The sequence below is a fragment of the Diuraphis noxia genome, unplaced genomic scaffold (genome assembly GCF_037042655.1).
Source record: "Diuraphis noxia isolate RWA-SAM2 unplaced genomic scaffold, SU_Dnox_SAM2 contig0002, whole genome shotgun sequence".
Taxonomy (NCBI): Eukaryota; Metazoa; Arthropoda; class Insecta; order Hemiptera; family Aphididae; genus Diuraphis; species Diuraphis noxia.
The window spans coordinates 21,284,040-21,299,751 of NW_028301712.1; the positions used below are offsets into that span (position 1 = coordinate 21,284,040).

At 28.1% G+C, this 15,712-nt stretch overlaps 1 protein-coding gene across 1 annotated transcript in view; it reads left to right on the forward strand.

The window, feature by feature from the left end:
* LOC107165043 (uncharacterized) overlaps positions 1–15,712 on the forward strand; it is a 76,630-nt gene that overhangs the window by 26,582 nt on the left and 34,336 nt on the right. Inside the window, exon 4 of the mRNA XM_015513092.2 lies at positions 12,222–12,294. Coding sequence (XP_015368578.1) covers positions 12,222–12,294 — 73 coding nt within the window. The remainder of the gene's footprint in view (positions 1–12,221; positions 12,295–15,712) is intronic.

Consider the following 15,712-nt stretch of genomic DNA (forward strand, 5'->3'; position numbering starts at 1 on the left):
TTCACGTCGACGTGATGACGGTAGGTTAAAGGTATATAATATTATTATTATTATTATGAGTGCCACGCACCTGCCGCCGTATTATCAAGTCACGTCGTCGCCGGCCGGTCCACGCGAGACCGGCGCGAGTTCTCATCGCGCGACATATGCGACCGTCTATAATACCGTCGACGTCCAACCCGAGTCCCAAGATGACCAAACACCGTGACGATAGTGCCTTCGTCCAAATCTACATGGGTGTACAGGGGTGGAGGGAGAGTCTGGAATTTAAAAAATACAAATTACGTCAAAGACGCGGGATGAAAATAATAAATATATGCAATCATAAAACACGCATTAATTAGGTATAAACACGTTGAATATAATCATTATAATAACAACTGAGGGTGATTATATTGTGTAGGACTAGGTACTGCTTAAAATATATGCGGATTAACGAAACGATACAGACCGAACTCCTCTCCGCAGACTGAATTAATATATTATAGGGTGACGAGAAAAGAAAAGAAGTGTTGAATATTGTTTTTTTTACGTATGAGTATACAACACATATTCTGACGGATTCATATTTTTTACAGATCACTAATGTTTAGTAGTGAGAGAATTTGTTTTATAATCATATTTAATTACATAATGCATAAAGCTATATTAAAGTAAATAAAAACAAAATCCAACGACTATTATATAGATCTACCTAAAGGTTTAATCATCGATTTTTATTCTTTGAAAACTAAAATACCTATATATAGATATAAATATTTATAATAATAAATATTTAAAAAAATTTGAAAAATACTGATTTATACATAGAATGGATAGTAACTTATTCAATTTTTAATATGTAGTTAAGTATCAGCTAGGTACCTACGATTAACATTTGGTTTTATAAAAAATATTTATCGCTGTTGATAATTATATAAAATATACCTAATATGTATTTAATAAATAGTCTCACTCATGTGCGTGTCTCGGAACTGTAAACTTGTTTGACCTTTAAATATCTTATATTTTCTTATTAAAAATAAGATTGATCAGATTTAATTTTTTAAACTCTGTCGTGACGCATATCTATTATCTGGCATTATTAATCAATCAAAAATTAAATAATTGGATGGGCATACTTAGAATATCCGGATACACGTGTATACTTGTTAAACGATTTTGGTTACCATGGAATAATGTACATATACTATCATATATAGTAAAATAATGTATTCTATTAGGTATCCTTTTAGCCAATAAGAATTACTCGGTCTTTTGTTCTGAATAAATGTTATTTTCTGTATTGACTGATCGACTATACGTTACGCCCACTCGAGTTAAGTCGTATAAAATATTGTTCCGGATTGATCAGAAATAAAGAAGAAAGGATATATGTGTTTATAAAACAAAACACAGATATAAGATATAGTGCGAGAGAAAAATAGTAAAAAAATTACACGCCCTACCTGATGTTAATTACGGTTTAGATGTGCTGATTGATAGGCCATCCGTACATGGGAATCTCTCGTCATTATTATAATATATATTTATATATTTTTCATTCCACATTTTTTCACCTCCCTCTTTTTACTCTTGGTATTTTTCCCTCTTTGTCTGCCTCCAAAACCGATCACATTTATTTGCTTTTCCCAATTATTATAGACAATGAATAATCGCGTCCGATTAACTGGCCACAAACGGTTTTTTGATTCGGCTGGCCGAATAAATGGCAGACAATCGCTCAAGGGTAATGCCGTTCGACACCTTCATATATTTCGTCATTCATCTATCATACAGTAGGCAACTTCTACGTTCGGTAATTGCATCGATGATGATGATAATAATAATAATAACAGTGTCTTATGTTTTATATTTTTGAAAATCGTGACTATCATTTTTCGACTGTTTAGGGACATAATAAACAACTTTTAATAGTCGTATCCGAAATCGAAACAACGTGTTCACTCGCCGTGTGATTTTGTTGCAATCTTAGTAGTCATCGTTAAATATTTTTTAAAATAAAAACGATTTCAGTTATAAGTATGTGTAGTTTTTTAGTTAAATAAAAAATAATACATTCCATTAAATGAAATTATCGATAAAATGCTTTATTTTGAAATTATTTGATTGTTAAATCTTAAAATCTTCATTTAATAATATTTTATATTGAAATTAATGCTATTGTTTCCAACAGAAAATAAAACTACGTACTTGGACTACGTACGATTTTTAGAGTACCTATAATATATTATATTGAAATCATAAAATTTGATATTTTAAATACATTGTTTTTCATGATCCATTTATAATCTAATTATGCAGTTTAAATATAAAACTAAAACTAAAAATATTAATTGAAATATTCTTTGTATATTTTTAGATTTTATCATATTGTTTAACTATGGTTGTTTAGTATATTTTTTGTTTACAAACTTGGTTCTTTAGTTTTTTACTCATCATAAATGGTCTATAAACGAAATTACAGCTGTTTTGTACAGTTTTCTATTAAAATATAATGATTAAAAATAGTATAGAACATAAATGTTATGCAGAATCAGCATCATTCAAGGTATACAATATAATATGTATGAAAAGTTTTAATAATTTTGATGGACATTCAACTGTTTCTTAGTCACGTATCAATTTGGCACGTTATACCTAATAATTGATCAACATACTTGATCGCCATCGGCAATCGCTGGACGATAGGTCGTATACCTCGAATAAATTCCTCCTTTATTCATTCCGGTAGCAACTAGCTTATACGCACGCAAATTCTTCATAACTAGTATTGATTATTAAATTTGTTTTCTTTATGTTGTTATATATCAAATGAATATCAAACATGCAAAAATATACTTGTAGATTGTTGTTACAATTTTTGGGTAAAAGTTTAAAAATGAATATTTCGAAAATTATCTCTTACTTAAAAACAAATCATTTTAAGAGAAATCAATTATTTTTATGACAATTTTTCAAAAAACATATGGAAAAAGAATTATACTATAATCTAATAAATTAACAAATGTTGATTTATTTTATACCCTCTGTTTAATAGCATAATGCATTAATGCTGTATTTTTGGGTTGATCTTTAAATAGTCGATAGGAAAGTATAAACCTACTAAATCAGTTTGATCGTATCTCATGATGTTTAACATATTTTCAGAAAAATATCAACAGATCTTTAACTTCTTAGATATTTAGTAGTTACATAATACATTGTACTACCTGTATAACAAATAATAAGTAAGCAGTAGGATTTCATGAGTTATATATGATTGAGATCATCGACGAGGTACGTAAAAATTGAACAATAATCAATCAATATTCTATATTTAATATGAAATTAGCTTAGAGATAAAATTGTTTAAAATTGTCTCTTATATTTCAAATACATTCACGAACATTTTAATATATAGATTATCATTTTAAAATTAAAATAAATATTATTTTAAAATGCATACTCACATATTATATAAATTGAAAGACTAGATTTGACATGGCACAAAACTACTAGAAATAGATTTATTTTTACTGAGAAGGGAGGAAAATGAGTTGAATTGGTTTCTACAGTGTTCAATAATACAGACGTTTTCGTCGATAATATGATCCGGCTTTAGAAGAGGATTATATGTATACCACACACTCTCATGCCGTTTCCAATTATCAGCCGTTTGTCAAATGCGTGTCGTTTCGAACCCCCGACCGTAGACTAGCCTCGAAGAGGGTAAATAAATTCATGGGGTGACTAATAGCTGGGGGAGAAAATTATTTCATTAATTGTTTCACAACTTAATCGACTTAATCGCGTGTTTGATTCCCATAATAAACACCAATCATAAGTACGAGTTTTGTTTAGACTACTTCATAAAGGTGCAGGCGAGGGTATTAATGTCTATCTATTATTATTTTTTGCTACTCGAACGTTGTGAAATTCTTCTCCGATAATAATTTTTTGTATTACTATTGCTAATAATTCGATTTCTTGATGACCTAATATCGGAATTCAAAAACTGGACGTTTTTTAAATTAATATTTTTACTTTAACATCAAATATAATATAATGAAGTTATCATTATTTTAAATATAAATATTTATTTATTTATACGTATGAACTTTTATCTAGATAATTAATAAAATAAAAACGATAAATTATAATATTTTCAAGAGAAGTAAGACTTAATAGCTGATTATACAAATTACATTTTACTCGAAAGTAGGTAAACCATTTTGAGTGATAAACTGATAACTAATTAGTTTTTAAACTTTGATTTGAGTTTATTTTCTTTGTAATCTTTGTTTAAAAAAGTCTTTAATCTTTATACAATTTTAATATACCTACTTAATTTTTATTTTTCATAATGTATTATTATTTTATTTGTTTAGTTTTTTAAATTCTAATGAACTTCAAAAATTGTATAAAGAATAATATATTATTATGTAATTAAGTTTAGTTAGTCGTTTTGTTACTATATAATCTAAAATACTTTCTTCTGTGTAATGTATATCTTTTTACATGTCCTTTTTGTTTAGTTATAAAAGATTTAAAGATCCTATTTATATTCAAAATTCGAATAGGTATACAAAGTAAACTGATCGAAATAAATCTCCTATATACTGATGCAGTTATACTAACTGTTGTTACTTAACGTGTTTTTAATTATATTCTCCTATTAATTTAGTTCTATTCATTCTGGTCCATAATTTATGCAAACACATTTTAACCAATTTTAAAAGAACTACGGTTTCTATTTATAACTCATCAACGCTGAACAATGCATATGAATTCAAAATACTTTGGTATAATAGACTCTAAAATATTGTATAATGTAAGTACGTATAATATAAACTAAATATCAAGTTTAATAACGTAAAATTACAAACTAAATAAACCGAAAGAACATAAAACAATAGCCTTGATTTAATTTTTTAACACGTTTAGACGTTGAAAAATAATAATTGAACATAGTTTTTTTTTACGTCTAGTTTAAGAAAATGAAGGATAATAATGGCATAAGATATAATAAAACGTAGTTAGTCTTTCGAAAAGTAACATAATGTGGAGGTTATACAAAATGAACATGGTATTTGAATTTGATAAAATGCATATAGGTAGGTATGTCGTATGTGTATATTATTTACTCAAAAAACTGATAAGAACTCTTCTTAGGTTCCTACATTAATCCACCTAAAGAATTCCACGAAAAAAAAGAAACGCTTGATGAATGTATGGTGTGTTATTTTTAAGTATTTTTAGGGAGTGAAATTAGGAGAGTAGTATATTATGGTGTGATGAATTATTTATAAATATGTAAATAGAATATTATACGCGAAACTGAAAATTGTACATACGTGCTCTGTAAAACGTTATTATTGAATATAGCTTCAAAGAGCTGTTATATCGTAAACTTTGAAGTATAAATAATTTTAAGAAGACAACATAATTTTTGTAAATTATCACGCAGGTCACTATAAAATGTATAACATCAAAGAAGTATAAGTTTAGTATTTTAATAATGTGCTAGGTTAGGGAGTACAAATATAAATTCTTTATTGTCCAATTTGTGGAAAGTTGAATTCCTGCACTCTAGGTAATCATGCGATATCCGGGAAAATTGTTTTGACACACACGTTTATGTTAACTACACGGGTATAAAATATGTATATTATACAATTCATTTATATCTATACCACTAAATTTGTTTACAACTCTGTGAATATCGAACATAACTCTATGTTTTATTTGTGTTATTCTTCTTATACACGTGTTACATTCAAGAATACTATAAGTCAAGTCGCGCCGTAAATTCATTTAGAGATTGTTTAATTTTTTTTTTTTTTTAACGAGTCAATCACGGCTGACAAGTACCTGTACAACGTGTGTTGGACGCGGTACATCGGTCAAAGTAGCTAGTATATAATATTATTATATTATAATATGCTGTATAGTGTATATGTATACATGCAGTGCGTATTTATTTCACTCTTCGCCCGCTTGTAGTGTTTGATTTCCTTCCCGACTTCTGACGATCTTCCGTCGCTAAGGTGCATTTAATTCAGAGTAGAAAGAATATAGTATATACACACATCACATAATATGATACTTTAATAGTATAATATTTAGGCATACATTATTATCTAAATGCTTTATACTACACACAGCACTATAAATCAACATTTAACTTCTCTTTGCAGTGCCTCAGTTAATATTTCCATGTTAATTTCGAACACACTATAGTGTGCGTTGTATATATGTGTCTTTGAGTTGGTTAGTATCAAGTAGATGAATACATCTACCTACCTGCAATTCGGTTGGAGTGGTATAGAGATGTGAGCAAACGCGACTTGAAAACGTGTCTTCAATCATACGATGAAAATGTCAGTTATTATGTTTTGCTTTGCATGTATGTTGTCAGTTTGCGTGAAATTCTTTTTGCTACCGTCATCCAGACTATACATAATTCTATTGCAGTTTATTATACTTATTATATCTTATACAGTTAAAGTATTTTTAACTATATAAATAAACCCAAATAATGGTCTACGAATTACCTATGTAAATGTAAATGCTGTATTATACAAACGACGTATTCAACATGTTTAGAATGCTTGAGAGCTTGATGAAAATCATTTAGGATTATTGGCTATTTGGATGAAAGTAGAATTGAAAAATTAAATTTATAATGCTGATATCCAATGAATACCTCTTGTTATTACACACGACATACCGGATATATGGTGGTTATAACATGGAGAAAATAATTAAACTGTAAATTGTTCTGTTCAACGAATGATGATGATGATCATAATTCATATAATAGTCATAACACATAGACACTGCATTACCTAATTAGTCTAAGTAAATTTGTTTTTATGTGAGTGTGTATTATTTTATATTTTATACATATTATATACCTATGTCATTTATACGTGTTGGTAGATATCTAAGGTACCTACTTTAATTTTTTATATCTCTACCAATAATGGTTTCCGACAATTATGATATAATAGGTATGCAAGCAATTTTAATTAAGTTCCGAATCTAGGTAATTGAAAATTACGTATGTGTGCATTACACATACGTATCGTTTCATATTAAACTAAATATAATTTATTTGAATTTGGTAATCATTTGAACTCTCACATACATTTTTATAGAGCATAATTTGAATTTTATTCTAAATGTATTATTCCCAACAGCGATACATTATGATTCATGGCAATGTACGATTTTTGAAGCAAACAAATTACTGTTGTTAAAATCTATTACAACAATATTGTATATTATATACCAAGTTTAATTGATAGTCGGATCATAGGGTGGTCAAACGATTTTTCGTCCACCCCAATATTGTCTCCATCTATAGGGCATGTGTACATTAAGTTGTTAATAATTGTTTTTCTGTGGGAAATTTCGACCGGTGTCATCGTAGTAAACTCTCGTGTTCCCAGTTCGGGTATATCCTAAAGTAATTAATTTGGCGGCTGATAAGTACTTAATTTTTCCAAATTTACGTACAACGCAATAGGTATTTATTGGACGATAATAATAAATTTTTAGTATTTAAATAATAAATGAATAACATTTAAATGTATTTATACGTTTGAATTATGTTTTAACTTCATTTATAATTCTAAATATAATGATATAGATCTGATAATTTGATTTTAAATACCATCTTATACTGTATACGTATAAATGTACATAATTAATTGTATTCATATATTTTTGGTTAATCATATTTTAATGAATTGAATAGTTACAATATTGTTTACTTGGTAATTCTCAACAATTTAACCATTTTGTTTGATTTCTAAAATTATTTTTATCCTTCTGTGTATTGTTATACAGATATATATTTTGTATTTTATTAAAATGCCAGATTACTTATTCTTAGGTAAATGGTTGCAATGTTTAATATAATAAAGGTACTAGGTAGATAGATCTTGCAGTATACCGAAAAAAATATCATTTGTAATATTAATAATATGATATTGTCAAAGTTCAACAATATTAATCTTGTCATCTAGATAATAACTTGTGTAAATAACAAGATGTTTTGTAAAAACAATTATAATATATTGACAATATGATAATAATCATTATTGGCGCAAAAATAATTAATAATAGCTATTTTAGCCAAAAAATATCATAGGTTATATATTAACAATATGGCATTATTGATGTTTGACAATAAATAAAAATTATAAGTATATACAAGTCAATAACTAATAATTATAGTCAACAACTTATTGTGTATAATGTATATTATGATTATTAATTACTTTAATACACCTCATATTCAAGTAAACAATATAAAATCATTTATTTGATCAACTATATGGCTAAATGCTAAATACGATTTGAACAGCGGCTTTATTTTATTTGGAATTAAAACTTATTTACTGGCTCGTGTGACACACTTCTTTATTGACGGTAGACCAATTTTTGACAGTAAAAATCGAAATTGGAGAAAACAGACAGTTCATGCGTATCTTTATTACTATAGCATAATAGAAACAACAAAGGACGATATATGATAATAATGCAGCAATCCTCGCTAATGAGACGTTTTTCGTCGTTTTCCCTCCTGCGACGTATTGTTGTCGTTTTTATATAATAATAATATTTTTTTAAATACGTTCAATGATTATCGGAATAAGGCTCAGCGAGGGGCCAAAAACATGTTATACGCGCACTAATCTACACCTATACGACGAGTCCTTTTATTCGTGTTCACGAGACCATCATCTCTTAAGACCCTGTCCACCGGGTGTTTGTGCAACCCAATGAATACAAAAACCGCGCTCACGTATGTGTATGGTTAACCAAATGTTGACACCTATACGATGTGTTGACAATACATATATACATTTTTTAACGGGGAACGGCGACCGGGTCTGTCGCGCGGCGGATTTGTCCTCACAATCTTAAACATAACGATAAGCGATAGGTAACTGATAAGGATATAATCTTTCAAAATTTTACGATACGTTCATATAATATTATGTCGTTATATAGGTTTAATCACATCGAAAACATTATTACTAAATATATTAATTATATATACTCGTCAATCGGTTCTGGTTTGTAAGCAACGAGACAACACAATATTAAATAGGTATAAAGAGACATTGAGTATTAGAGTTACGTCATCTTGTTATTTTATAGTTTGTTGAAGTTGTATACAATGGTTTTATAGTTGTAATGTAAATTACGCACAACTCTTCCTCTTTTTGTCGAGGCATTTCGAAAAATAAAACATATAGCTAGGTATATATTAGTTTTTAAGACCATGTGTTACATATTTTTTTAATTCTAGAATATCTTATAGAACTGTTAAATTATTTTATCGACGTTTTATTGATAGTTGAGACAATATACAACAGGATATTTTAAATTTATTGATCATAAGACATTGATTACATTAGCCCACAGCCTCGGTTATTTAATTGTTAACATCTATATTTTTTATTTTATACCTCAAAGTAGACTCCGTTTAAAATTTCAACACTTGTGATTTGAGTAGATTTAAAACATACACAGTGGGCGTAACAATATTTCTTTCTTCTCACTACATCACCGGTGATTATGTGTCGTTTATATATTGATTTCATCCCTTGATGATGTATCTATCCTTGTTACATTCATCGACTTATTTGTTTTATTTTCTGCGCTCCGAATAGATGTATTGTACATATTATTATATAAAGTATAAAAGAAAAATATATTGTTTTAATGCAATTTTGATCCTGACAGTATTTATGCATTTAAATTTGTATGCATTTAGGTGCAAGAATTTCAATTATTTTACGAAATAAATACGTTTTAGTCGCATGACGATAACATTACAATAATTATATTAATATAATACAATATTATTATATAAAAAAATGTCTTGGTGCGTAGATATATATATTATACATAAATCGGTATTAGGTCGATGTCAAAAAACAGCCACGGGCCAGTGTTTCGAGCACTCGAATAAATGATGAACGACCGCGTCCGTTGCAGCAGGATTATAAAATTATTATTATTATTATTCAAACACCCGACTCTGCATTAATATAATATTATTATCGAATTACATCCGATTGCTGCTGCGGTGGTTCGTGACTGCGTGGCGATCGAGCACGCGTGGGCCGAGAATCGCGTCTATTACACAGAAATCAAACATTATCGCTCAAGCTAATAGGTTACGATAGTCTATAGTAATAATATTATTATATTAAATTATTATATATATATATATATACATGCATAATACATATACATAGTGTGATAATAAAAACGAGAAACTAAATTAAATAATAATAACAAAAAACATATACGTATATATTATAATATAAACAACAATATACCAATAAACAATGCTCGAGTGCCCCCTACCCCACTACCACCCTCTTATCATTCGTGGTGAATTACCACCGCAACCCATCCTTTCCACCTATATATACCATAGTACCATACCACGCGCCGCCGTCTACCCGAATATGTAATTCCCGGGAGATTAGGTCTCGATCACAGTGGGATCACTGCCATTAAACAATAATCACAATATAAATAATAACAATAGAAGAGGCGAATAGCTGCAGATACGATAAACGGCCGGTAATTAATATTATTTTTACTACCACGCCATGAAAAGCCAATTAATTAGACGCGCATTAGACCCCTTGATCTCCGCAGGACCTCCGATCGGACCGCGTCCGTGTACGTAGAGGAAAAATCCTACGTCTCAGATTTTTTTTTTCATTATTATAAATTTTTTTTATTATTATTATTATAATTATTAATTTAACAATGACACGGAAACCATTAATTTCGTTTAGCGTGGTTCGTTTACTAAGATAATATGTACCTATACCTATATGTAATGCGCGTATAATAGAGTGGAGTGTTTCGATACGGACCGAAAACAAATTCCATCATGTATTTTATCTGTATATAGAAAAATAGAAACTATGTACACTCCGGTGGTATTTACATGTGGATGAATACCTAAGCGTTTAATTGCCGTGGGAACAATTGTCTTTGCGCCAAGTAAACGTGTTATTAAGGTGTCACCTAGGCAAGAAGAAAAAAAACTCACATAGGTATATTATTGTGTCTTTACTAATATTGCATATTTGATGAAAGTGTAAAACAATAAAATATATTTTCACTTTTTAGGAAATTAATTACGTACAGTCTATTAATAAAAAAGCGGTTAAGTAAGTGGATGTCGCTCTGTAGTACAGTAGGTTACTGTAATAGATAGTATTAAATTTGAATTAAATGATGTAATATCATTGTATACGAAAAACGATTCTGAGTGGAGACGGTTTATCAGGATATGTTATATTATATTAATTATAATGTTATAATTTCAACAACAAAAAAAACGTCGTCCGTAATTATTTAGTATTATAAAATCGTGAAATCGTACATTTATTCTCCTTTAACCGCTTTTATTTCGAGTATCGTTTCGAAAATCGAAAAATGACCTCTCTAAAGTACAAGCTCAAGAACATTACCTTTCAGAAAAGATGCTGCACTTGATACTTTTGAGCAAATTTTTAGAGGGAGAAAAAGTGTTTACAGAATAAAAAAGAAAAAGAAATAAACATCATTGTAGAACCAATAATACATTCCTCGCTCCGCTTAGAATCTAAAAATATACCAGTTTAAAAGTTTTGTTTTTATCGTATATTATATAGTAACCAAGACTTTTTATCGATTATAAAATAAAATGCACCTTTGCGGCAAAGCATAATTAATGTTATTATTTTATGATATGGACACCTATGTATGTAAACATACCCACACCGAGTGAAGGTTATAAAATACATTTCGATGAGTGTGTGTGTTCTAGAGCTTGTGTTACGAAATTTCGTGATCTCTATATAACCGTTTAGGGCCCAATAATTAAAATTATTTTATTGCTTTATAATAATATGACAGTGTACCAACCATCGATATTGTCAAACTTTTAAAATTATTTTCTGTACACATTTACCATCATCGATGTACACGTTACACCAAATCCGCAGTAGTATGCATCGATCATAGTTTTTGTTTTTACATAGTAGGTATGTATATTGTACTATAAAAGCCAAAAAGTACAAACCCTAATAATACCAAAATAAACTCACAACAAACGTTTTTTTGTACTCACCTGTGAAAACTTTTTGTTACAAAATATGTAAAACTATAATCACAATACTGACTTATAACTTAATAATAATATGTTTCAGCTATATACGGCGGGCAACGAAACGGACAGACGCAGTTTCCTGGATTCACTGTTCAGTTACATGCAGGAACAAGGTATGTAAAATTATAAGTTTTTATTATTTTTTTTTTTTTTCTAGATTAGTATCGGTAATGTCTCTATACTTATTATTTGCATACAATTTTTAAAATAATAATAATACTAACTCAAATGAAATATAATGGATGTTTTTACGATGCTATAAGTCCAGTATAATATAACATTATCGCAAAAAATATAAATAAAAATTCCATTCGTGTAATGTTCTTTAATGAAAAAAAATAACGTAGTCCACGTAGTTTTCATAAAAACTGATATTATTAAAATTAAAATATGTTTCCGAATGATCTAAACACGAGCGTATAATGATTTATAGCATGTAAAATATAGCTATAAAACCTCGACATACTTGACCATTAACAAAGGAAAAATGTAATATTTAATTTAATTTGCAGTAAGAGAGAGACCTAGTATCTTTTTCTCCGTATGTAATTTTGTATACGGTCTTTAATAATTGCATGATGAATATATCGTAATTAAGACTCTATAATTATAGTCAAGTATAAAGCATTTTTGAAAATATCCTTTTAAGAATATTACACGATTACAAAATATTATTACTATTATGATAACAATACGAACAATATATTATTACATTATAAGCTATACTTATAGTATAATATAATATTACTATAATACACAATTGTTGGCCTTGTATAAAAATTGATGTGAATACTCCACGTGTATAGAAACAAGTTGTGTAAATTCAAATCTACAAACATAAGCATATTTTATATCCCTTGATTCTTTGTAAAGCGAATTTTCATGAGTCCTGCCGAAATCGTAAACGTGACGTTTAAAATCAGATATTAAAAAAAATTGACCAAAACGTGTAGATTTACGGCCACCCGGTTATACATTGCCTCCACGTCTGTTCCAAATAAAACACGTCTCATGCATGTATTATATATATTTTTCGGTTTTTGTTTTATTTGGCTATAAAAAAGTATCGGTTTTATTTTTATTATTTCATTTAATAATAATGGACTCGGTATATAAGGTTTGTGCGTGGCCAACCTAATATAAAATATTCACCATTGCAACACAATACCAATTTCTGACAAGTCTGTAATAATAATCGAGCGACCGTGTTATTGCCTTTTTTTCATCTTACGTTCGATCTTCTCTACACCAGTATAATAACAATGCCTTTAAAATTGACGATTTTATTTCAAACTCAGGTCAGAGGTTGAAGCTAAAAATTGTTTTTTTTAAATGTATATATTTTTAATCTGTTCAGTTTTTATTTGAAGGAGTATACCATTATAAGGATCAAATTTTCATACCATTTTTGTTGGTATGTATTGCTTATAATTCTGTATTAATTGCGAATTATATGATAGACAGGTTAGGTAACCTACTACCTACTTATTTACGTATACCTGCAATATTTATAATCACGTCAACATGCATTAATAAGAATTAATCTTTGTAGCAAATTATTTGACTATTGTTAATATCATAAAATACAATTTACAATCTCATTAAGCTAAACTAAATAGGTATATTCTTACATAATCACTTTATACTCACTTTATAAGTATTTATGACAATATGTATAGTCTTCCTGCCCAATTCATGGTTTTTGAATAGGAAATAAAAGGTATCTATATATAGTTATTTTTATCAACAATACATAACAATACAATAACGACAAAAATGTAAAAAAAATAAAATAAATCATCATTCTTTGCATTATTTATTTATTGAAATTGAGAATGTTTAATGTGTTAAGTAGGACATTTAAAAACGTTTTTATCGCAACGAGCTCTATAATGCAGCAAGTCTATTACTTGATATTTGTTAATAATATTATACAATACAGTTGCAAAAAATATTTTAAGCTTTATAGTATAATATTAATTATTAGTTAAATGCAATCTTCAAGTTTCCACGTAGTACAGTCATGAACATCGTCAAATATATAATATATTTTTTAAAGTATAATTCATATTATATCATATCGGGAAAGTATAATAGTTAATAAATTATTCTGCTTCAATGAATTTTGTATAGTTTAATATCGAATTGTAGGACTTTGTGATACACTATAATATATTTGTTTACGTTAATTTTTGTCCGTACCTATTGAATAAGATATAATAGTCGAAGGTTGACAATTATTGTGTACCTCGAGCAATTGGATATCGTGTAGTGTCATACACGTAAACTGTAATACACGTCCTGAACCTACTCATAATGTAAACATTATGATATAGTATAAACGCTAAAGCATTGGCGTGTCCGTAACAATAATTATTAAAAAAAAATCATAATTACTGAATATAAACGCGCACACTCGTTAATTTATTATTCCGATCACCATATACGATGGGGAAAAAAACCAAATTCCCTAATAACGACAAATGCCGTCTAATGATGTTTTGCAATTTGGTAAACTATACATATGTAAATATTAATTTTCAGTCCATTACAATATTAATAGTAATATGTTAGTTTTATGATAGGGAAAGCAATATTCCGAAGAAAAAAATTATAATACGTACAATGATTTTCATTTAAAAAAATATGTGTGTCGCTACACAATGACGGCAACAATCCCATAGGTGTGTAATAATAAACGGCAATTGTATAAATGGGTAATTAGCACAAATACAATAAATTAATTTACACTATTCACCTGTTGTGTTATTTTCTAAACAAAATGTATATGTATTTCAACTATACGTACATGCAAAATGGTAATTTTTTTATTTAAAAATAATATTATTATTTTTGTAACCTTATCTATGAAACACCTGTTATGTAGCATCGTTACCTATATTTATATGAAAACAATATAATTTAACATTTTTCGTTATTTTAATTATAATTTTGTTTTCCGTATTTTCGAATGAATGTCGACTTCTTCAGTATAATAAGATAGAACTATAATGTTATGTCAACCCACCCCAACCGGTGACCTTTTTTCAAAGCGTTCAACAGTTGAATATCGAGTTTTATACAATTTTTGTTATTATCTCGTTAAATATAGATAGTAATTTTGACGCGTAGATAATAGTATACCATATTACGTTCTAAAGATAAAATATTTTTCAGTATTGAATTTACCTTGAAAAAAGATACCTACCACAAATATTTTATTGTATCTAGTATCTACCTTGTAAGTTATAAGTATTAGCTTACCATTTGTACGTTTTGACGGATATATAGTATATAAAATATAAATAATAAATATATAATATAATACCTAATACAATATATTGTGTGTGTACATATATATTAGTATTTAATATTATATTATGTTAAATGTAATGACAAACATATTAACACATTGTAATTATTTCTAAGAAAAGAGATATATTTTATGTTTAGTTTGAATGTGAAATGGTAGGTGGATATTATGTAGTTAAACAATGACTAATATTTATCAGATTTTTTTTATGAACTTAA